Source organism: Lactuca virosa, chromosome 5 (assembly GCF_052849685.1).
Source record: "Lactuca virosa cultivar CGN04683 chromosome 5, Lactuca_virosa_CGN04683_v6, whole genome shotgun sequence".
Lineage (NCBI taxonomy): Eukaryota > Viridiplantae > Streptophyta > Magnoliopsida > Asterales > Asteraceae > Lactuca > Lactuca virosa.
This window is the reverse complement of record NC_136430.1, coordinates 387912855-387940107: the sequence shown is the minus strand read 5'-3', so window position 1 is coordinate 387940107 and position 27253 is coordinate 387912855. Positions and strand designations below refer to the sequence as shown.

Sequence of the window (27253 nt, the reverse complement as noted above, 5' to 3'; positions counted from 1 at the left end):
ATTTTCGAAATTCACATAGAAGAATAGAACACATAACTTTAGTTGTTATGTAGTAATAACAACTTGTTTCTTGAATCTCCTTAGCTTTTGAAAGAAAGTACCACAAGTGTAGTACCTCTAATGGCTCACAAACACACTTGAGTGAAAGGATGAATATGAGAGAGAGAGGAAAGAGGGTAACAATCTCCAAAATTCGGCTCTAGTAGGGTTTCTCAAAGGGTGACTGAATTCTAGTGCCTTAGGGTGCTATTTATAGTTGAAGTCAACTAGGGTTTCAATGTGGAAACCCTAATCCCTTAGCTTAGGGCCTAAGCAAACCCATGGACTCCTTTCCTTAAGCCCTTGGACGAAAACTCCTAGATCCTTCTAGGATTTTCAGCCAAGCCTTAATAAAGGTGATCCAATGGCCCAAAGTCTCAACAATTAAATAATTACAAAACGGCCCCTGCACTTTAATTAATTCATTTAATCCCAAAATTAATTCATAATTAAATTCTGATTAAATACTAGTTAATAATATGATTCCAAATTAATATATTATTCATTTAATATATTAACAAATTATATTTATACCCCACTTTATTATTCTTAACAATAAATCAGCCTCTCTCCTCAACAGTCATCCAGTCTAGTCACCAGTGTGAAGGCAACCCAAAAGTACCATGCTACAACCGGGTCAAGTACATACCAAATATAGTTATGGACTTAGACACTAATCCAACAAGAACTTCCCTTCCCTAAGTCTAATTTCTATCTGAAGAGATAAATATTTGATATTCCAGAATTCATGTTTGTTTTATCGGTTACGCAGCGCAATGTTTCTGTCTGCTATTTTTGACTTTTTTATTTGTAAACAACATGTGTTGTAGTGTTGAACGAAATCAGAAAAAAAATAAATTACAACATGTAAAAAATAATACAGAAAAGATAACACAACACATTCTCATACATGGAAATATAAACCATTACAAATAATAACATACATTACTACATTTTACATAGTTTTACTAATAAGTGGTACATAAAGTTAGTTAATGGACATTTAGCTTACAACTTATAGACAACAACACCAAAAAAATCCAACTAAAAAGTAACGTTATCTTCAAGTGCAGTATTTTGCTTTGAAGCTTCTTCTTCGATCGAGCTAAGTTAGAGATTATCAACAAATTATTGTCTTTCGCTTCATCCACCCAACAAATAAACCCAGACTGTGGTGGCTGATAAATAAATATCAAAAACATTATGTGTATTGTGTAAATATTCAATCATAAATAACAATATAAATAATTAGATGATAACCCAAATACCTCTATAGGACAAGCGTAAAATAACCGTCAAGGGTTGTTGGTAGTTCTTGAGGTCCTTATAATACCTTGAGCCCCGCAACTGCAATTTGCCATTTTCATTGGTTTATGATAATGAAATTTTTATTAGTGTGGACAGCTAAATCTCTTCAATTATATACTGCCATTAGACTACATTTTCGGACACATGATTGTAAATTGAGTAATGTGTTATAGGTTTTGACTATTGTATACTAGCATTTGACTACTACTTTACGCGTTGTCTGATCGAACAGTGAATTTCGGACACATGATTGTAATTTGACTACAGTGTTATAGGTTTTTACTACTACTTTACGTTATAGGTTTTGACTACTACTTCACTTCTTTAAATAGGTTTTGAAGTAATTTAAATCATCTTTATCGATATATTTTACAAAGCTTCCTGTTTAACTCCACAACGTTAAAGATGAGTTTCTCATACAAAGACCATGAAGAAAACGTTACCAACTTGTCTGTTTACCTCCACAACATTCAGCGTACAAATGCCCATAGTTACACTTACATCAAAACCGATGTTTTGGGTCGGTTCCAACTATGTTTTGTCGCTATTCGATGTGTGGTAATGTACAATCGATTTGTTTATTTTTTGTGCTAAAAAAATTTATATTAGTTTAAAAACTAATAATTGTGTTGTACAAAATATGAAATAGATCAACGCATTTTTAGGATGCATGCTTCCGGTCATCTTCATAGGCAGTGTCCGTATTAGAGGATAGTATCTTAATGCAATGTTCGTACCTACAATTATTTTTTATTGCATTAACAAATACCAGTTAGGATTCATATGTTATATTTGTTATAAAAAATTATCACTGCTTACCGAGCAACCCAACGCGATATACATGAACTCAAACCGATCATCATCGTCTATTCTTATCTCAGTAACAGTTCCTAGATTATGCTTGACCAAGTTGTGCAGATACGTTGGTAGTTTGGTGAATGAATCCTCTTTGGTACCTCTTAACATCAACAACGCATATTGTTTTGCCCGTCATGCCTGTTGGTATGAGATATTGATTGAAAATTTCGAATTGATGTCCCTCACAATTTCATTACCCCGATAAACTCTATTATAATCTTCAGTCAATACTTCAGCGATAAAGTGGCTGAGTACCTTTTTCTTTGATTGCCAATGATTAGACTCCAAGTTTGTTGCACAACATGTGTGTTGGTCAACAACTTTTGTGACTTGGAAAGCAGTAGTCGATTTGATTCCCCTTGCCCTAACCATCCAAGAATAATTTTCTACCAAACAAACCACCTCGAACCTTTCTTTGCTCGATCTGGTAGTATTATACTACTTACCTTTTTCCATGCATTGTCTTCCAATTGCAAGCTTGAGCAACTCTTTGTTATCAAAAATGTCTAGAACCTTAATCTCTTCATTTATATCCACCCTCTGACATGGAATGTTCACATCATCGTTTACAGGACACGAAGGCAATGGGGGCATACCATGAAACATGGTATCTGAATAAATAACTTTAGGTTCATCATCAAATTCTTCTCCATTAGAATCACTCTCTAGGCCAGATATATCCAACTTGTCACAATCCGCAAACTCGCCATATCCTTTTAGTTCACCATCATGCAAAAATGGAACTTCTTGTTTTCCAGATTCATTACCAACCTTATTCACCACATCTAGTGCTTTTTTTTGGTCAAAGTAATGATTTACACCAACATCATTAACATATGTACCAACATCATTATTACTGATATACTTATAATTCTCTGGTGTAACATACATAATCGGTTCTGGCACTACATTTACATTTTCAGCGACACTATGATATTGACTTTTACTTGGACTTTTAAAATTACCTATTGGGTTGTTGCTCCCTTTTCCACTTGATAAATTAGTTGCAGATGCCTTTCCTCTATCATCCACTTCGTTACGCCAAACACCTTCTTCAACCACCACATAGACAGACACAGATTTATCTCCAACGACATTTATTACCTTGATCAGCTTTCTAATATCACGATCATCAACAATACCACAATAATAGAGTTGTTCTGGATATTGATAAGCCAGACTGACTTTTGATTCTTCGGGAAGACCCATCTTGCACTTCACCAAATGAACAAATTCGGTGAACGTGGTAGTTTCGTAAAATTCAACACCTAAAAAAAACATTCTCGGATTGTATCCCGGTGGCCAAACATATGATAATTGGGAATTAACAAACTCTCATCTCTCATCCGTAATGAGCAATACGAAATACTCGTTACAACCCATTATGTTAATTTGGAGAATAAAAAAGCTAGAAAAGAAAATTTCCCAAATATAAAATAATTCCAAAAATATGAAATACTTAATATATATAAAATAGGTTCAAAACAGTAGTCCACTCTGACAAAAAAGTAGTCAAGTTTAACAAAAAAATAGTCAAATATAGGAAAAAAGTAGTTAAATTTACCAAAAAAACCAGTCAACAAATTCAAAAAAATAATCTACATTTTAGCAAAAAGTTATTCTATTAATTATTAAAAAACTATTTTATATTTTACAAAAAATAATTTTTAACAAAATAATTGTCAAAAAACAACTCTACATTTTATAAACAATATTTTTAATCAAAATACTTCTCAAAAAATACTCTCTATTAAAAAAATAATAAAAATAAATAAAAAACCGTAGACTTTACCTCCAAAACCGAAGCTAAAAAAAAACGTAGATTTTACCCAAACCGTAGGCTGCGGTTTGGGAAACCGTAAATGATACAGAGAAAACCGTAGGTTTTAAAATAACCTACGGTTTTATATCTTCAAATTATTATTTTTTTTTATACAAAACACGAAATAGTAGACGAATATAAATACATACGGTTTCGTAGGCTAGTTTGGGACAAATCCTAATTTTTAGCTAAAAATTGTTAATCACTTCCTTAATTTGGCTAGATTAGTAATTGCCCTATATTTTGCGAGTGTAAAATGAGGGGTCATTATTGTAAATAAAAAATGATAATTATAAGCATTAGAGTTTGTAATTGGTTAGGGGTGTAAAATGATTTATTGGATAAAGGCTAGGGACCAATATGGTAAATTGGATTTATAAAAAAAGGTTGAGAGACAAAAATTGTAAATGTGGATCAATTCTCTCTCTTCTCTCCTTTCACTAGCTCTCGCTAGGGAGATTTTCCTGGTGAGCTCCTTGACGAGAACAAGTGGGGTGTTTGGTGACCCGTAGAGCGTTTGACGAGAGGCTTGGCGTACCCCACTCCCTATGGCCTTAGGATTTGTTATGATGTAGAGGCTAGGGGTGTTCGCGGTGCGGTTTAGAGTGAAAACCGCAAACCGCACTGCATATGCGGTTTATGATTTTTTCAAACCACAAACCGCACCGTGAAAACCGTAAACCGCAGTATGCGGTGCGGTTTGATGCGGTTTGGCACATGCGGTTTTGCAGTTTATGTGCGGTTTGACAAGATACTTAACCTTATTACTTTTATTCGTATAATTCAATTTTAGATTCGGTAATATTTGAATAAATAATATATGTCATTATGTTTGCCAATTTATGCGTTGCTTTCCGATCCATATATTTTTGACATTTCATTTTTTGTTGTTTTTATATAACGACCAACATTAAGAAAAAATAAAATATAACACAACTCCAAATTTATTAAACGATATCTGCAATCGGATTAAACAATTGATGCATGATAATTTAAAAAAGAAAAATTAAAGAACATGCTACAAGAATCGATTAGTCATAGTTACAAGTTATCAAATATGCATCACTGTTTTATATCATATTTATGGTTGGACATTCGATTTGTAAAATATGTATAACAGTTTTTATATGGTAAAATATTAGTACTGTAATTGAATTATATATATATATATATATATATATATATATATATATATATATATAGAGAGAGAGAGAGAGAGAGAGCTAGGTTCAAATGTTTTTAGCAAGTATTGTGTGCCAAAATGCACCAATGAGAATTCAAGAAATAATAAACAATTAAATAAATCATTTAAGGGTATTTTGGACCTTTTATACTTTTAATTAAGGAAATCATTTAATTGAATCTTGCAATTAAGGAAATAAAATAAGTATATTTGACCTAGCCTCTCTCTTAAATCCTGTCTAATAAAACCTCCAAAATCCTCAAACCCTTTTCACTCCAAGTCCAACCACCAGGTTCAATCCCCTGCCCACTCTGCCGCCATGGAAACGTCTCCTACAAGAAACTCACAACCACAAAACCGCTTCCCCAAACGTTGAAATCCACCTCATCCCTCTTATGCTGCTCGTATTCTTCAATGGCCGAGACCGATGATAGAATTGCAATTGAAAAATTCTTCAATGGCGGAAGATGCGAAGGAAGGCAGTCAACGGTTCTTCGTTCCTCTCCCGTCGTCGGCAGCAAAGAAGATCAAGGGGAAGATCCCCCAGTGCTCATCTTCGTCGGATTAAGGAGGAGAAGCACGATTGGAATCAGAAATCGGGAAGCACCTCCGGTGCTTCACCGATTCGAAGGAGGAGGAGGAAATTATCGATTCCCGGTGAGCCTTCCTTGACCGTCATCGGTAGAAATCGAGGTAAACGAGTCGTTTTCTTGTATGATTTCGATGAAATAAATGGAGGGAGGAAAGGGGAAACTATTTATGTGGTTCTTGTATGATCGAAGATGAGGATGTTTGAATGAAATCGGAACAACAAGGATGGTAGACTCCGAGATTTTTACTGGATCGTGGGTGAAATTAGGAAGCAATATGCTGCTCGTATTCTTCAATGGCGGAGACCGATGAAGAAGATGATGTTGAATCTGGATTCATGTAGAATTGGGGATAAAGGCCTGGCACTTAGCATGTAATCTACTACCTGTAGGTTCTTAAAAACATAATTTTGTTTTTCAATTCACGTATCAAAATTTAATGGTGACAGAGAATAAAAATTCAATATACAATACTTTACTCAAAAATTATAAGTAAATTCGGTTTATACATGTTACACATATATAGGTTTTTTTGAAAGTTGATATTAGAAAACATATTTTGAAAGAATGTGATAGTTATTGGATTCAGAGATTTTGCATCTCTTGAAATGTTTATACATTAATTGTTTATCCCATTCTTAAAGAATCAGATAGTGGGAAATATCAATTCTTCTCTTTGACTTTTGAATAGATACTTTGATTATAAAAGTCTAATTCAGTAATTGGTTTGGAATTGTTTTTATACTTGTTCTTCTATGTTTTATTGTAGTGATTTTGAATATAAAAGTTAATTTATGTTAGAATCTTGTTTTGCATATACTGGCTTTAGTTGTTTTGTTTTTCTAAACCATTTTGAATTGAGTAAAATTATATAAAAAAACTAAAAACTTCTAAGTTTTGTAGATAATAAGAAGAAAACAAAAACTAAAAGTTGGTGTGTATTTTTTGTGGTGATGTAAGCAGGAACATGTGTTTCTTTCAAATATTCATGATTCAGATATTCTGTTGGAATTTAATGTATGTTAGGATGATGAGGAAACTTATGAAAAAAAGATATGTGATACTTCATTCTCAAAGAATGAAGAAAAACAACAATATTCTTTCAGAATTTCAGGATTCAACATCCAAAAACAGCAATATTCTTTCAGAATTCAAGAATTCAAGAAGAAAACATGGAGAACGAGAGTATTCTAGCATAATGTTGTTATTTTTTAAGAATGTTATTCATTTTTGTTGATATTCTTTTAGAATATTTATAACTATATTAAAATGTATAAGACTTTTAGTCTGTAAGAATATGTATGAATTTGTATTTAAGTTCGGATGTATAAGAATATATTAGAATGTTTGTTATTTTTCAACATCTTATTCAAGAATTTTGTTTTTCTTCAATAATATTCTATTAGAATAAAATTCTGAAAGAGTATCATTCTAACAAAAAATATTCTGATAGAATAAAATCGGTAAAAATTGAAATTGAATTAATTAAAAAATTCAGATTTTTTTAAATTAGGAGAATTAATCATCCCTAAAAATCCGAAAATTTCCTTTTATAAATGTAGTTAATTGTCCAAAATACCCTTTTGCTAAAAATTGTGTGATTATATGGTACATGTTACCCCATTGTAATATCATACACTCTCAAATCATGTCCATTGATTAATTTCATCCGTTGGTCAAGATCTGTGCATTCGGGCACACAATACTTAGTAAAAACAAAATAACCTAAGCCTATATATATATATATATATATATATATATATATATATATATATATATATATATATATATATATGCGATGCGGTGCGGTTTGAACCACAATTTTCTAACTATAAACCGCAAACCGCACCGCATAGTGCGGTTTACAAATATTACAAACCGCAAACCGCACCGTAAAAGTCTAAAACCGCATTATACGGTGTGGTGCGGTGCGGTGCGGGCGGTATATGCGGTTTATACGGTTTTTGCACACCCCTAGTTGAGGCCAAACTCGAACCCAAAGTTATATTGTATTCAAGATGAAACGTGAATATTATATTACCGTAAAAATAGAATTAAATTAAAAGGGAAAAAATTTAATACATACAGAGAAAATGACAAAGTACACGCCCTACACACAGAAAAAATGGTAAAGTCAACATAATTAATAGTTTAAGATCCTCACAAATTAAGAATTAATTTATAAGCAAAAATGTTTTTTTTTATCCAATAGTAATCACCAATTTGCATAGATTCTGCGAAGAAATGGGGATGATGGGCTACAAAATGGGGAATGGCCCTAAGTGGTCCCCCTATTTTTAAGGCAAAAAAATTCTAAATTTTTTACTTTCAGTTTCGTTATATACTGACTGCAGTAAGTTTTTTTATGCTCGTATAAATTAGACAATTAAACACTAAAAAAAATGGCAAAAGATCACCGGTTTCGCGAATGGTCTCTTTGATGAACTACAAAGTTGAAATAAAATGCACAACTATTTTAGATGGCGTTGTTATTGTCTCATCGTTTTTTTTAACAGCTAGACTTCAATTAAAACCACTAAAAGTTGGAATTACATGGTACAATACAATGGGTTTTTATCATGTCGTCCATGTTATTGTCTCATGTAACATGGACGACATGATAAAAAGACAAATCAAAGAAAGGCAAGTATTTAGGGAAAAGAAAGAAAGAGTTGGAATCACCGATGGAAAAGAGTGGAATACTTGTGGGAAGATGATATTCTAATTATCTATGTAATATATGACAATGTCACTGTCTGATGAAGGACTTCAAATATATACAGTAAAGTCCCAATATTTTCATCCAGTTGACACGAAAGTCCTAAACTAATTTTTTTTTGACACAAAAGCCTGAATTACCGGCATTTATTGACCCGATTGACCTTTTTTGCCGGTAACTCATTTAATAGCCGGTAATCGAGTTGATGTGGCTACTAACGCTTACCTGGAAGATGACGAGGACATCATTAAATGAAGAAGGGTTAATCGAGCTGGAAAAACCTCTCTTTCTACTGCGACGATTCTAGGGTTTTTACTGTGAGGGAGATACGAATTCGAGTCCGAGGTAGAATATAGTTGGAGCCTTTAAGATGGAAGGTGTGTTGGACTTTGACACAATCGACGTGGAACTAGATGAAGACCTTCTAAAGAAACAGAGTAGGGGGTGTAGAGATGAGTTCTTGAACTCACTGTCTCTTGACGATGAAGATGAAGACTTCATAATCCCATTATTCGAGAATGTTGAAGATGATGAAGCACCCGTGGAAGAAGAACCTTTGGATGACGAACAGGAGGAGGAAGAAAATGTAGATGAAGTTGTGGATGAAGAGGAAAATGATAGTGAAGCTCAGTTTAAATATTCCACACATGATCCAAACGTGAAATGGAATAAAATGAAACCTCAAGAGGGAGAAAGGTATGAATCTCCACAGCAACTTAAACTCTGTTTAACAAATCATGTCATATCTAAAGGTTATCAGATTAGGTTTAATAAATGTGATAGTGTTAGACTACATTGTGTGTGTGCTAGTGATCATGAGAAATTCAGTTGTCCTTATTATGTTAAAGCCTCTTGGATGAGCACTGAAAAGTCACTCCAAATAAAGAAAATGTATCCACATCATACATGTGTCAAGAATTTTAACAATGGAAAACTTATGGGACCAACATGGTTAGCTAGACAATTCCTTAAAGAACTTATTAGGACACCTAATTTGAAAGCTAAGGAAATCCAAGAAAAAGTTCAACACAAATTTCACACTAAGATTTCATGGGTAAGGAGTTATAGGGCTAGATGTAGGGCAATGTCCATGATTGAGGGAAAATTAGGTGATCACTATGCAAGGGTGTGGGATTATGGTGGTGAATTGCTAAGATCCAATCCAGACAGCACCATTAAAATTTGTGTTGAAGACAACAATGATGGTACAACTATTTTCAAAAGGATGTACATATGTTTCAAATCAATCAAAGAAGGGTGGAAGATGGGTTGTAGAAGGGTAGTAGGGATTGATGGATCTTTTTCTGAAAGGGCAGTGTAAGGGACAATTATTAACAGCCATAGGTAAGGACCCAAACAATCAAGTTTTTCCCATAGCTTGGGCTGTAGTTGACATTGAGAATAAGTTTAACTGGAAGTGGTTCCTTCAGTTGTTAGAGGTTGACCTTGGAATGGATGCAGGAAGGGGCATGTGTGTAATTTCAGATGGAGAAGAAGATGGAGAAGGAGATGGAGAAGGAGATGATGGAGATGGAGAAGGGGATGAAGTGGAAGCTAAAGATGTTCAAGGAAATGATGAAGGTGGAGAAGGAGTTGAAGTGGAAGCTGAAGATGTTCAAGGAAATGAAGAAGGTGTTCCAGTGAATGATCCAGTACAACAAGGGCATTTTGGGAATAATATGCAACAAAGAACAAGGAGACCCTCAGAGAGGATCATTCTTCAGAAGCTGAAAAAGAAGGTGGTTGACCCTCTTGGTATAGGAATGTGTGAAGATAAGGCATTAATTATAGATTAGGGATAGGGGTTATCATCTTTTGCTTCATATTTTGTAAACAATTAGTGGTATTATGTAAACTGTTGCATACTATCTTTTGGTTCATATTTTGTAATAGGTGGTACTATGTAAACTGTTGCATACCATCTTTTGGTTCATATTTTGTAAATGGTGGTACATATCCACTTATATTGCTTCATATTTTGTAAACAATTAGTGGTAATTAAGCAAGGGCATTAAGCAATGGTCACAATTGGTCAATGTCATATTTTAGTTCAAATTTGGTTGTGCAGGTTAGCCTTGGTTATTGACAGTTTTATTATTCATATGTGGTTCATACTTGTTGTACTTTGATTTCACCATAATTCAATACAACATAAGTAAAATGTTCATTACATTGCAAAAGAAACAACATCGTACATAGTGACAACATATCCCACAGTCGCAATGTGTCCTTTGAGGGGGATTGAACCTTCTCACAGCCTTGCTTCCAACAGATGAAGAAGACGACATTCTCGTCTTTTCCTTTGACAAATACGAAGCTAGGGTTCATGGGGATTGCGGGTATGGTGCTTAAGTAAGGTCGACAACTCCACATAAGCCTCTCATTTAATAAATCAGTGGTCCACGTAAGCATTTGGTGCCACTTCACCAAGTAAACCGGCTGCACCGGCAAAAAAGGTCAATCGGGTCAGTAAATGCTGGTAATTCAGGCTTTTGTGTCAAAAAAAATTAGTTTGGGACTTTCGTGTCAATTGGATGAAAATATCGGGACTTTACTGTATATATATCCCTTGTTATTAATTAAAAAATTACTTATGTCTTTTAGGCAATAGTGGGAAACATTGTTATTAATAATTGGTTGAACTCTTGTGTGCTCTTATACAATGCATTCTCTACATTTGCTATTAGTTAGAGCATGAAGTGAACTATCAGCTATTGGAAGAGTTTTATTCTGAAACAATTCCAAGGTTTTTTTTTTTAATTTCATTTTTTAAATATAATTTTTAAACTTAGAACTAGAAAGTTTGTAAGTGGGGTGCATAGAGGCAGCCTGTTTTAGGTCTTTGCATATTTAGTTGTTTATTCCACAAAGACGAATTTTTCTTGTATTATATACCAAACTTTAATATAAAAAAAAATGTATTTGACAAACTCATATTGGGGAAACTTGACCATCAACATATTGGTTGAGGGACATCTTCCCAACAACTTAACAACTCATACTGCTATACCCTTTGATTAAAGCAATTTTACCCACTAACGACACTCTCATCAAAGTCCATTTAAAGAGTATAATTGACCTTATATTTAACCAAGGAAAAAAAGTATTCAACAAGAAGCTTTATCAAAAATAGACATGTGTTGAAAATCACAATAGAATATTGTTAAACATGGAATAATTTGATTAACCCAAATCTAATTCATAGTTTCTTTAATGACTAACTCATACACCCCTTAATCTACTCTTAAATCTAACCATTTGTTCCTAATGGGACTTTAACCTCAACCTATTGGTTGAAAGACACATTTCCAAAAACTCTTAGATATCACTACAAGGATACGGACCTGGACCTATGCAGACGACACTTATCCCGACGACAATTGTCGTCGCTAAAAGTACCCCTATCCCGACGACAAGTCGTCGCCATACCTTTTGCGAACTTTGACCAATTTACTTTGACTAGGACCTCTGTTCCGACGACAAGTCGTCGGCAAAAGTATGGCGGGAACGACAAAAATATTGGCGATATTCTGAAATTCTATACCGACGACGTGTCGTCGGTATAGGTATCAAAAAATATATTTTCCATTTATTTTTAATCCATATGCCAAACAAACAAAACGACGTAGTTTTGTGTATGATATACCGACGACTTGTCGTCGGCATGACACGTGGCGATCCGCATTGCAGGGCTATCCCGACAACATGTCGTCGCCATAGGTTTTTAATTTTAAATTTTTTTTTTGTTTCAGCAAAAAAACAAGACGGCATCGTTTATATGACCTTATACCGACGACATGTCGTCGGCATAGGTGTTTACCCTAAAGAATGGCGCAGCCTTCGTTCATTTGCACAGCGACGCAACAACCTTCTTTCTCTCTGACGAAAATCCGATTCCAACGACACTAGCCGGCGATTAGCCCCAGGTAAACCTTTTCTACTCCTATTTCGTTGAATATTGATGTGTGCTAATGATTTTTACCCCGAATTTGGGGTTTTTTTTTGGTGTTTAGAGGTATTCACCGATGGTGAAGCATCACCGTCCGTCTTCCGCCACTTGAAGCTTCCCCACCGCGAGTTGTTCACCGACGCCCATCTTTCCAGGTTATCTCCTTCACCGCGAGAAGACGATTATGACAATGATGGTTGATGTTTTTTTAGTATTATGAACAATGTTAGTTAACTACTTATTGTAATATTAAACTTGAATTTGATGTTTTGAATTTGAACAATGGTACCTAGTTAATGTATTTCAATTGATATATACTGCAATGTTTTTTGGATTTGTTAAAAATGCAGGAATGGTAATGTATTTCAATTGGTATATGCTACAATGTACAACCAGTAGCTATCCCGACGACAAGTCGTCGCTATAGGTCCATAACCGACACAGGTTTTTAATAAAACTTTATTTTTTTTTTCCGAAAATATGGTTGACAAAAGCTGTACCGACAACATGTCGTCGAAATAGGTGAAGCTATGCCGACGACATAATAGACCTGTGCCGACACGCCTGTGCCGACGACCCTATGCCGACGACTTGTTGTCGCCATACCCTATACCGACGACTTGTCGTCTGGATAGGGTCTGAATTTGTTGTCGCCATAGGGTCCGATTGTTGTAGGCCACATAAACTTTGATAGATCTAATTCATGGTTAACATAAATACGTTGTTATCATCCTTCTAATGCAGTGATTATAACCAGGTTTTTGCTTTGGGTATCTGCTTTAGACAAGCTAGTTGTATCCCTCAGCCATGAATCATGATGCATGTAGCTTAAGCCACTGGCAATTCCCATAACCATAATGAATCTCATATTCGGTGAAAAGTATATCTTATTGTTTCCAACTCGTGGGCACCTCTCCGCATGGGAAGTTCAATGAAATGTTGGTTTTTTTTGTGTTATCATGATACAATAAATGATGGATAAGCCTTGGTGTTGATATTATAACGTTTGAAACGAAAAGATATAAACAATATTTTAGATTCGAAGTACAACTATCAAAAGAAAAAAAGTGTTTTGATGGCCTTAATTATTCTATATAATATTTCTTGGCTCCGATTCAAGTAGAAAGCTATGAAGTTAGAATGAACAAGTAATGATTTTAAAGTCATAATATATATATATATATATATATATATATATATATATATATATATATATATATATATATATATATAATTTTGTAGAACTCGTTACTCGGTACCTGTTCGGCCGACTACCGAGTAGCGATTACTCGAGAGTACTCGGGAGTACTCGGGGAGTACTCGGATTCGGTAATTAATGTAGAAATATTTTTAGGAAAATTATATATGTCAAAATCATAAGTTAAAATACTAAGTTGATTGAAATATATAACAGAATTAGATACATATGAACACACAAAAACTGAAAAACACATAAGGGTCTCACTTCATAAACAATTGTTTAAAATTTAAGATATATATGTAGTAATAATCACATGTGCGTGTGTTAAATAATAAATCATTAAGTACGTTATATATATTATTCACCGAGTTTTACAACACTGCTCAGTTCACTAAGGGGCCGATCGGGGATTACTCGGGATTCTGTAACTCGTCTCGGTAAGGGGCCGAGTAGTGAGTACTCGGAGGAGTAATCGGCCAACTCGGCTAGTTTTACAATATATATATATATATATATATATATATATATATATGTTGTAAATTTGACGTAATTAAAACAAGATTAATAAAACTAAACTAATAACCTTAAGAAAGAAGAATGGAGATTTGGAGAGAATTTGATAACTTATATAAAGTATTCAAGTTGGTGTATCTTTTACATATGTAATGGTGCTATTTATACTAGTTAAATCACTAAACATAATTAATAAGTTCTTACACATATTTGACATATTTGTTATAGGAGTTGAAAATAACTCTTACACATTTGACATTAGGGTAGAAAATGTTGTCATCCATTTATTTACAACACTCCCCCTTGGATGACATCATTTCAAATTAGAGTTCAACCTTGAAGTACTGCCTCATTAAAAACCTTGCTAAAGAAAACCCAGTGGGAAAAAACTTTAGCGAAGGGAAAAAGAGTGCAGTGTGTAGTTGACTCCCCCTTATTTAGACATTTGTCACATTATATTCTATGCACATGTCGCATTCCGATGCCATGGACATGTTTCCTGAAGATTGCAGTAGGAAGTGCCTTCGTAAAAAGGTCTGCTGCATTGTTACTGGATTGAACATATTTGATTTCAACTTGATGGTTCTTTATAAGCTCTTGAGTGTACTCGAAAAACTTTGGAGGTATATGTTTTGTCCTGTCGCTCTTGATATATCCTTCTTTCATTTGAGTAACACATGCTGAGTTATCTTCGTATATTAAAGTTGGACCTATATCTTTTTCAAGTCCACATGAAGTTAAAACTAGATGTGTCATTGATCTCAACCATGTACATTCTCTACTAGCTTCATTTAGTGCAATTACTTCAGCATGATTTGAGGATGTGGCAACAAGTGTTTGCTTTTGAGAACGCCAGGAAATTACGGTACCTCCATTCATGAATACGTATCCAGTTTGAGATCTAGCTTTATGAGGATCAGACAAATAACCTGCATCTGCATAACCAATCAAGCTTTCTTTTGAATTGTTAGGATAAAATAACCCTAAATCACTAGTTCCTCGAAGGTATCGAAAAATATGTTTGATTCCATTACAATGTCTTTTTGTTGGGGCTGAACTAAATCTTGCTAGCAAGTTTACAGGGAAAGAAATGTCAGGTCTAGTACAATTGGTAAGATACATAAGAGCTCCAATTGCATTAAGGTATGGTACTTCTGGACCAAGGACTTCTTCATTTTCTTCGCATGGACGAAATGGATCCTTGTCAATATTTAATGATCTAACAACCATTGGAGTGCTTAAAGGATTAGCATTGTCCATATTGAAACGTCTCAAGACTCTTTCTGTGTAATTTGATTGATGTACGAGTATTCCGTTAGGCATATGCTCAATCTGTAAACCAAGACAATATTTGGTTTTTCCAAGATCTTTCATTTCAAACTCTTTCTTTAAAAGTTCAATCACTTCAAGGATTTCTTTATTCGTTCCAATGATGTTTAGATCATCAACATAGACTGCTATGATCACATATCCAGATGTTGTTTTCTTAATAAATACACATGGACAAATAGTGTTATTTTTATAACCTTTACTTGCCAAATAATCGCTCAAACGATTGTACCACATACACCCAGATTGTTTTAACCCATACAAAGATCTTTGTAATTTTATAAAGTACATTTCTTTGGGTTTTGCACTTAATGCTTCAGGCATTTTAAATCCTTCAGGGATTTTCATATAGATATCACTATCAAGTGATCCATACAAGTAAGCTGTAAGAACATCCATAAGACGCATCTCTAAATTTTTAGATACTGCCAAGCTGATTAAATATCTGAAAGTGGTTGCATCCATTACCGGTGAATAAGTTTCTTCATAATCAATTCCAGGTCTTTGAGAGAAACCTTGAGCAACAAGCATGACCTTGTATCTTAAAATTTCGTATTTCTCATTTCTTTTTCGTACGAAGATCCATCTATATCCTAATGGTTTCACAACTTCATGTGTGAGGATAATGTTCCCAAAAACATTTCTCTTGTTAATAGAATTTAATTCAACTTGCATAGCTTCCTTCCATTTAGCCCAATCATTTCTTCTTTGACATTCAATGACAGATTGTGGTTCGGGATCATCATTCATAATATCACATGCAACTGAATAAGAAAATATTGCACCTATATTGTCAGTTTCATTTTGGTCACATATTCTATTTGTCTGACCATAATTTAGTGCATCATCCTCCTTTCCTGGGGGAATTTGAATAATTCGTGTTTCTCCAGGAACACTTTCCTCGTGATCTAGTGCATTTTCTGCTCCTCTTCTTTTTCGTGGGTTCTTATCTTTAGAACCAAATGGCCTTCCACGCTTCAGGCGTGTTTTAGACTCCTGAGTGACTTTATCATCAGATTGTCCATGTAGAATGTCAATTCGAGCTGGAACATTGACAGGTGGTATATATGATTTAGTCACCCTTTTTGTGTCAGCAAATGCATCAGGTAATTGATTTTCCATTTCTTAGAAATGCATTATCTTTTGAACTTCCATGTCACATTGCTTTGTGCGAGGGTCAAGATATGATAAAGAAGGCTCATGCCATGACACATCCTTTTCCAGAATCTTCTTTTCTCCACCTAATGATGGGAAATTTGCCTCATCAAATTGACAATCTGCTAGGCGTGCTGTGAAAACATCACCTGTTAATGGTTCAAGATATCTTATAATAGAGACTGACTCATAACCAACATATATTCCCAACCTTCTTTGAGGACCCATTTTTGTCCTTTGAGGTGGTGCAATAGGGACATATACTGCACACCCAAAAATTCTCAAATGGGATATATTTGGCTCTTAACCGAAAGCACGTTGTAGTGGAGAATATACATGATATGAACTTGGTCTCATGCGTATCAATGATCCAGCATGTAAGATTGCATGGCCCCAAACAGAAACAGGAAGTTTGGTCCTCATTATCAATGGTCTAGCTATTAGCTGGAGACGTTTAATCAGTGATTCAGCTAAACCGTTTTGTGTGTGTACATGAGCAACTGGATGCTCAACAACAATTCCTACAGACATACAATAGTCATTAAATGCTTGTGAAGTAAATTCACCAGCATTATCAAGTCTCACTCTTTTGATAGTATAATCAGGGAAATGTGCCCTTAATTTAATAATTTGGGCAAGAAACTTTGCAAATGCCATATTACGAGTTGATAATAGGCAAACATGAGACCATTTGCTGGATGCATCTATTAAGACCATAAAGTATCTAAATGGTCCAGATGGTGGGTGAATCGGTCCACATATATCACCTTGAATTCTTTCTAGAAATCTAGGTGACTCCCTTTCAACTTTCATTGGAGAATGTTTTATAATTAACTTTCCAAGGGAACAAGATGCACATGGTTTTATGCTGTTGGATTGAGGGAGCTTTTGGTCCTTCAATGGATGCCCATGTGTATTCTCAATTATCCTTCGCATCATTGTTAATCCTGGGTGGCCCAACCTATCATGCCATAAACTGAATGTCCCAGGATCACAATGTTTTCCTTCGACTACCATATTTGATTCAATCATATGTATATATGTATAATGCAGACCAGAATCAAGTGTTGGTAGTTTTTCTAGCACATGGTTTTTGTCTATAATATACATATATTTCTTATTTTCAATGGTCACAGTTTTTGTGTCATAACCTTTGAAATATATGTCATTGAAACTTAATAAGTTTCTATTAGACTTTGGAGAAAATAAGGCATTTTCTATACAAAAGCTTGTACCATTTGGTAATATAAAATGGGCTTTCCCGGTTCCCTCTATCAAGTCTGCAGGACCTAATATTGTATGTATGACTGTTTTTGTTGGTACTAATTCTGAAAAATATTTCTTTGATTTCAGAATAGTATGTGTACTACCACTATCTGCTATAGAAAGATCTTCAATCTTTTCTTGGTGTTTTGCTCCAGTTTGACTCATATTAAACTTCACATAGAAAAGGAATAATAAGTGAATAAACATAATCATAATTATTATTAAAAAGAAAGTTCATTTATTGTAGGAAAGACATTACATGAAAAACAAACGAAGGAAAAACAGTTTTACTATAACAATAATAGATTTTTTTTTAGTTTATGTCTTCCATGTCATTACAGAAATCAGCAACATTTAGCGGAGTGAATTCAACATTATCAATGAGGTTTGCTTCTTTTCCTTTTCCTTTAATGGACTCTTGATAAAGTTGACAAAGATGTGCAGGTGTGCGACAGGTCCTTGAACAATGGCCTGTGCTACCACATCTATAACATGAACCATCAGATTTTTGTGATGTCTCAGTGTCATGCCTTGCCACTTTGGCCTTATCTTGTGTGTGGACATTGTTTCTTTGTGAATATTGGTAATTATTCCTTTTCTGGCCACGACCACAATTATTACCTTGTCCACGACCAGAATTATGGTAATGATTATGGCTTTGGTTTCGATTAAAATAGCCACGGCCTCGTCCTCGACCACGACCTCGCCCTCGTCCATGTGTATTGTTTCGATGACCATCAATATTTGTAGCATTTGCTTCAGGAAGTGCTACTGATCCCGTTGGACGAGATTCATGGTTTTTCATCAAGAGTTCATTGTTTTTCTCTGCAACGAGCAGACATACATTCAGTTCAGAATATCTTGTGAACTTTTGCATCCGATATTATTGCATCAAGGTAATGTTTGTTGCATGAAATGTTGAGTAGGTTTTCTCCAACATATCTTCATCAGTAACCTCTTGTCCACAATACTTGAGTTGTGAACATATTCTGAACAAAGCTGAGTTGTATTCATTTACTTTCTTGAAGTCCTGAAACCTTAGTGTTCTCCATTCATCTCTAGCATTTGGAAGTATAACTTCCTTTTGATGATCAAATCTTTCTTTCAAAAGATTCCAGAGAATACTTGGATCAGTAACATCAAGATATTCAAATCTCAACATTTCATCAATATGCTTACGAAGGAAAACTTGTGTTTTTGCTTTGTCTTGTGCCAAGCAATTATTAAATTCATATATAGTATTTGAGATACCCATGGATTCAAGATGCATTTTTACATCTATCATCCATGGCACATAGTTTTTCCCACTAACTTCAAGTGCTGCAAACTCGAGCTTTGCAATGTTGGACATAATGTAACTATAAATTTTAAACAAAATTAAAATTAAAATTAAAATCCATTTATTTCAATAAATATTACACAAAAAAGAAGCGGTAAAGCTAACATTGCATACAAGCCTAAAAGTAGATGAAATTCCATATTATCTTCGATGTTAAGGATTGGGATGAAAAGTAACATGACTATTATAGTCATGATTATCACAAAAGGATGAATCATCTTGAAGCTTGATTTCTTGAAATTGATTTATTTGATAGAAGAGAGAAATATTTGTTGTGGGTAAAATAAGCAGGGTAAAGATGTTTATTTATGGTAAAAAAAATATAGTCGTTGTTTTTGCTGTTTATAACCGTTGCATATATATTCTCGTTGTGTATATATGTATATGTATTTTATAAATCATGTAATAAGACTTATAACTAATACATAACTTTACTAAGTAGAAACATAAATAAAGATTAGTAAATGTTTAAATAAAATTATGAAGAGTATCTAAAATATAAATAAACATTGACATGTATAAATAAATATAATTTAAATGTTAGTATGCATAAATAAAAGTTAGTTGCATAATGTAAATGTTAGTTTGCATAAATAAAAATTAGTTGCATAATGTAAATGTTAGTATAAAAATTAGAATACATAAATAAATGTTAGTATATGAAATAAAAATTATTAGTAGTCCATAATGGCCATAATGTATAAGTTTTATTAATTCATTAGTATTATTATTATTTTAATATGATTGAGGTTTTTATAATTAATAGTGTTTTTAATAAGTAATACATACCTTGATTAAGATAGATGTGATTTTCCACTTGTTTAATAACCTTGATTAGAGTTTTCGTGCTGATAACGTGTTGTAAATTTGACATAATTAAAACAAGATTAATAAAACTAAACTAATAACCTTAAGAAAGAAGAATGGAGATTTGGAGAGAATTTGATAACTTATATAAAGTATTCAAATTGATGTATCTTTTACGTATGTAATGGTGCTATTTATACTAGTTAAATCACTAAACATAATTAATAAGTTTTTACACATATTTGACATATTTGTTATAGGAGTTGAAAATAACTCTTACACATTTGACATTAGGGTAGAAAATGTTGTCATCCATTTATTTACAACAAAATATATATATATATATATATATATATATATATATATATATATATATATATATATATATATATTACCTTCTTCTTGAATTTGATGTTCTCTCATGTGGAAAGAAACCCATTTGAAGCTTTCTAAATAATCAAGATCATGCATCATAGATGAAATCCCAGTTGTTACGTTGTCTTTTCCTGAACAACAGTAGCAACATAAACACACACCAAAAATGAAAACAGGAAGAAGATATTATAAAGATTCTTTTCTGAATATAAATCGCACTTTTTAACGAAGATGGGACAGTGAGATATTATTTATATACTATTGAGGGATGGACAAACTTTATGAATTTCAGCTTTTTTTACTTATTAATTTTCACTATAGATTATTTAACTTTTGATTTAACCAGCTTATATAATACATTCAATACTTCCTATATTCCGATTCTACAAAATTTACAAGAGTTAACTAGCAATATACTATTTACTAACCATTCTATCATTCTAACATTATTAACATTTATCTACACAGACGAACGAATTTAGGTTACAATTTTTGCATTTTCGATCTCCTAATAAATATTTTAAATGATGCAATGCTTAAAATGATGAGTACATAGGTCGGTTACCAGTGAAGACTTTAGAAATACAACAGTATGGCAAGAGTTAATTATATAAAGAGGACATGTTGGTTGTTATGGGGTAAATATTAATTTGTTGCACAAACCAAACTACAGTCCGCATGGTGTTTTTCTTCATTTCTTTGAAACAAAAACCACCCACATTCATGTTTATGTCGATTGGGGAAACAATCCATTAATTGACGCCACCAATCCATCCATATTTACTTCCACCATGCATCCATACCTTGTCCTTGGATAGTTTTTCGAGCTTCTCTTTTTGCATGCTTCAGTAATCACCATTAGAAAACTCACCAATAACAACGAAAATTGACTTATAAGTCGTTAAAAAATCAATTTAAAAATGAATTAAGCAACAAATTATTACATGTGAAAAATACCAAAAGTTACCTACGAAAAATACCATAATAGGGTATTTTTCACAAACCACTTTTGCTATTTTTCACTTGGCGTGCACGTATTAACCGAAAAATCAAATCAAAACCAAATTAACCGAAATAATCGAACCATTTTAACCGAACAATTACTAAAAAATGTGATACGGTTTCTATTTTTGATTAACAAAATACATATGGTCCGGTCATGGTTTTCTTCCAAAACCAAACCGAACCAATATATTAAAAAATGTTTTTAATATATATATATATATATATATATATATATATATATATATATATATATCTTTAAATGCTGAATTTTAAGAGATACTACCCTTAAAGCATCATATACAACAAGTTTATGCATTGGGGAATAAATAAATCTTATCTATAAAAAATTGAAAAAGTTAAAGATAAAATCAACAATTTCATTTGATCGTACATTCATATACCATAATTTATGGTGCTATAGTTACATTCAAACTTCAATTATCTCGGCCTCATCTCCTTAAATTACTTCAATCTGCATATGGTTTGGATTTGAGGTTATATATATATATATATATATATATATATATATATATATATATATATATATATATATATATATATATATATATATAATATCTTAATATTTCTAGTCATTTTTATTGTTAAAGATATATAAGTAAACTCGTTGCTTTTATGTACAAAGTGGTGCCTTTATCTAAGGGGTGTCTCCAAACGGTACTTTAGTTGGTAACTGTCAAATGACAGTTACATTAGTAGTTATTGATAGTTATGAAGGCTACTATAAATATGTATGTAATGACATCTATGTATGATTTGATGCTTCTAAATATAATAAATACATATTAGTGTGAATTTATGTGTTCTTCATTTACTCAACATATTGGTATCAGAGCCTGCGATCATGGCTACAAACAGAAACATATTGCAACCCCAATTACCCAAGTTAAACGGAAAAAACTATTACCACTGGAGCATTCAAATGAAGGTGTTGTACGAGTCCCAAGATCTTTGGAGTATCGTGGAGAATGGAATCAATGAACCTGCAATTCCTACCGCCTTAACAACACAACAAACAATTGATTTGAATGAATCAAGGAAGAAAGACAAGAAGGCACTATTCTTCATTTACCAAGCAGTAGATGAAGTAATTTTTGAGAGAATCTCAACATCTTCGTCTTCAAAAGAAGCATGGGATTTGTTGCATAGAACATACAGGGGAGAAGACAAGGTTAAAGTTGTACGACTGCAAACCTTAAGATGTGAATTCGATAATCTTCATATGAAGGACTCGGAGACAATAGAGGAGTTCTATAATCGAGTAATCTTACTCTTAAATCAGTTGAGACTAAACGGGGAAACCATTGACGATAGAAGAGTTGTTGAAAAAATTTTAAGAAGCCTAACCAGAAAATTCGAATATGTAGTTGTTGCGATTGAAGAATCAAAAGACTTATCCTCATTTTCTCTAGAAAATCTCCTTGGGACGTTACAATCTCATGAATTAAGGATGAGACAGTTTGACTTTTCTCACTCTGAAAATGCCTTCAAAATACATTCAACGACTCAATGGAATCCAAATACAAAAGAAAATAACTATCCTGGTCAGAAGGACGAACAAAGTGAGACTTATTCTAAAGGGAAAGGACGTGCTAAATCATTCTCACAAATTCAATGCAATTACTGCCAGAAATTTGGACATACATTCAAAGTATGTAGAAAACGAATTGTAGATGAAAATAGAAACTCAAGCCTTATGCTTCAAGAATAGGACAATCAGGAAGAAACTATGTTCATGTTGTTTACTGCACAAAACAACACACAAGAAGATACATGGTTCCTTGATAGCGGTTGTAGCAACCACATGACCGGAAATAGAGATTTGTTTACTACTCTAAAAGATTCTGAGAAAAAAGAAGTACGTACCGGTGATGACAAATTACTAAACGTTCAAGGATGTGGAGACATATCGGTAAATACAAGGATGGGTAATAAAAGGATACCAGATGTTTACTTTGTCCCTGGGCTTAAACATAATTTGCTAAGTGTTGGCCAACTGATTCTCAAAGGATACGACGTACACTTTAAAGAGAATTCATGTGAAATCAGAGATGGAAGCAATAAACTGTTGGGAAAGGTACTCATGACCCGAAACAAAATGTTTCCTCTACGATTCTTAGATGTTAATATTTTCTCTTTTAAAGTCACAAATGATGAAACCTCTCTTCTCTGGCATCAACGCTTTGGACACATCAACTATGGTTCACTCATTTACATGCACAAACATGATTTTGTTCGTGGTTTACCCAATATAGACAAAAGTGATAAGATTTGTGAAGGTTGCATAATGGGTAAACACTCAAGGGAAGCCTTTCCGCAAGAAATGGTTTGGAGGGCAGCAACACCTCTAGAACTTATACATTCTGATGTTTGTGGTCCTCTGAAAACACCCTCCATTGGGGGAAGTATATACATGCTTACATTCATGGATGACTTCAGCAGAAAAACATGGGTTTATTTCCTTAAGTACAAATCAGAAGTGTTTACATCATTTAAAACGTTTAAGACTTTTGTGGAAAAGCAAAGTGGTTTCACAATCAAAGATTTGAGATCTGACTGTGGAGGAGAGTATTCCTCTCATTTCTTCCAACATTTTCTGAAACACAATGGGATTCGTCATCAACATACCACTCGTTATACCCCCAACAAAATGGGGTGGCTGAAAGAAAAAATAGAACCATTATGGATAGGGCTCGAAGCATGCTACATAATAAAAAATTAGCTGATTTCTTCTGGGCTGAGGCTGTAGCATGTGTAGTATACCTACTAAATCGTGTCTATACCAGGAGTCTCACCGGTAAAACTCCTCAAGAAGCTTGGTCTGGATTCAAACCAGGAATATCTCACTTAAAAATATTTGGATGTGTAGCCTATTCTCATGTTCCCGATCAGAAGAGAGGAAAATTGGACAAAAAGTCTGATGGACAAAAAGTCTGAAAAAGTGATCTTTGTTGGCTACAGTGAGAGTTCAAAGGCCTACAAGCTATATAATTCGGTCACAAAGAAGGTAGTTGTTAGTAGGGATGTTATTTTCGACGAGAGCAAGGAATGGAATGAACCTTTAGGAGAAATCACTAAAGATCATATTCAAATAATAAACGAGGAAGAAACTACAACACAGGATAATGATAACATAAACTATGATTCGCCACCACCACAAGACAATCATCAACATACATCATCAAATGGTGAAAACTCATCTTCTACATCGCCACCTTCTTCTGATTCACCTCCAAGAAAAACAAGGAGCATGAGGGACCTGTATGATGCTACTCAAAGGTTAGATTTCGATGAATATGTTGACTTTGCACTGTTTGCAGATGCGGATCCTGTTACTGTTAATGAAGCTATCAAACACGAAAAATGGATATTGGCAATGGATGAGGAGATCAAATCTATTACAAAAACAACACTTGGAGCCTAATTGATCTTCCAGATAATCACAGATCAATTGGAGTTAAATGGGTTTATAAAACCAAGATGAATGAAAAGGGAGGAGTAGATAAGCACAAAGTAAGGTTGGTTGTGAAAGGGTATAGACAAAGGTTCAGAATTGATTACAGGGAAGTTTTCGCACCGGTTGCTCGCTTAGAAACCATACGATTGATCATTACTTTGTCGGGTCAATATGGATGGAGCATTCACCAGATGGATGTTAAATCGGCTTTTTTAAATGGTCCATTAAAAGAAAAGGTGTACATTGATCAACCTGATGGATATGTCAAGAAAGGTCAAGAACACAAGGTATGCCGATTAAACAAAGCCTTATACGGGATTAAGCAGGCACCACGAGCCTGGTACAGCAGAATTAACAAGTATTTTTTTGAAAGTGGGTTCAAGAAGTGCTCACAGGAACATACTCTCTATGTTAAGAAACAAGAAGGTAACTTGCTCATGGTTTGTGTCTACGTGGATGACTTAATATTTACTGGGAATTCCCTGAAAATGATTGAAGCTTTTAAAGTCTCCATGAAAAATGAGTTTGAGATGACTGATATGGGGATGCTACATTACTTTCTCATAATAGAGGTAAGGAAAACAGCAGACTCAATCTCAATTACTCAACAAAACTATGCAAGAGAAATATTGGACAAATTCAATATGGGAGAAGCAGTTCCCATAACAACACCAATGGAATTTGGACGACAACTATCTAAAGATTCATCAGAAGAATGTGTTAACAAGCTTATATAGAAGCATGGTAGGAAGTTTGATGTACCTCACAGCAACAAGGCCGGATATTATGTTTGCAGTTAGTAAGATCAGTCGTTTTATGGAGAAACCCAAGAAGAGCCATTGGGAGGCTGGTAAAAGAATTTTACGATTCATAAAGGGTTCAATGGATCATGGAATTGTTTATATGAGCACCAAAGATCCATCTTTAAGAGGCTTCAGTGACAGCGACTTTGGAGGGAATAAAGATGATAGTAAAAGCACATCAGGTTACTTATTTAACTTGGGATCTGGAGCCATATGTTGACAGTCAAAGAAGCAAAGCATAGTTGCACTCTCATCAGCAGAAGCCGAGTATTTGGCTCTCTCCCGTGCAGTGTGTCAAGCAATTTGGCTAAGAGGAATTCTCGAGGAACTAGACAATCCTCAAGAATCACCAACCTTGATTCATTGTGACAACAAATCAGCTATTGCCCTCACCAAGAATCCAGTGTTCCATGGGAAGAGCAAACATATCAGAATAAAGTATCACTTCATTCGTGAGTTAGTTGAAAGAGGAGAGATGGATGTAACTTTCTACTCCACAAAGGACCAAGTTGTAGACATTTTCACTAAGGCCTTACAAGTAGGAGTCTTCAATCATTTAAAGAAGCATCTTGGGATGGAAGAAGTTTAGCTTAGGAGGGAATGTTAAAGATATATAAGTAAAGTCGTTGCTTTTATGTACAAAGTGGTGCCTTTATCTAAGGGGTGTCTCCAAACGGTACTTTAGTTGGTAACTGTCAAATGACAGTTACATTAGTAGTTATTGATAGTTATGAAGGCTAGTATAAATATGTATGTAATGACATCTATGTATGATTTGATGCTTCTAAATATAATAAATACATATTAGTGTGAATGTAACACCCCGAATTCAAAAGACCTTGAAAAGCGAGAAAACCTTAGAATGAGGAAGCAACTCGTCGAGTAGATGGAGTGACTCGACGAGTAGGGTCGCGAATTAAGTGACCTACTCGACGAGTCTGAAGATTGACTCGGCGAGTTGGTATGGGTTTGGAAAACCCTAAATGCAGGCTTTGTACCCTATTTAAAGGACATTATAACCTTTCATCATCCTCCTTGATACTCTCTCAGGTCCAGAAACAAAACCCTAGCCACCCAACCCCATTTCTTGAGCATTAAGAAGCTAAAGGTTGTTTTGTGGTGCATTTCTTGGAAGAGTGGAAGCAAGGAACGAGGAGGAGAGTTTAGATCCAACATCTACTTCAGTTTGGCAGTTAATAGAAGGTAACAAGTTGTTACCTTGAGCATTCATTTGATAGATCTCTTCATCTTGAGTTTCTTGGCCTTTTCTAGCACATTTATGGCTAGTGCTTGCATGGGGCACGATCTGAAGTTTGCAACTTCAGATCTGGACTCCCCAAGGTCCTTAATGCATTAAAGTCTTAAGCTTTTAAGACTTGAAGCCCTTCTCCATAGTAAAACCCTTCCTTGTAGCTTAGTTTTGGCTTTTGGGAACTATTCACACGTAAAGGTTGCAACTTTACGTGGAAAGCATACTCTAGGAGGTTGGATCTACCTTTGGGAGAAGCGGTTTGGAT

General features: G+C 34.1%; 1 protein-coding gene across 1 annotated transcript; it reads left to right on the top strand.

Moving 5' to 3' along the window:
* The first annotated feature begins 22320 nt into the window (after nt 1-22320).
* On the top strand, nt 22321-23187 carry LOC145113751 (uncharacterized). Its single transcript, XM_079049801.1, has one exon. It carries the CDS (start codon nt 22321-22323, stop codon nt 23185-23187), a length of 867 nt encoding a protein of 288 aa, XP_078905927.1.
* Nucleotides 23188-27253: the final 4066 nt, after the last annotated feature.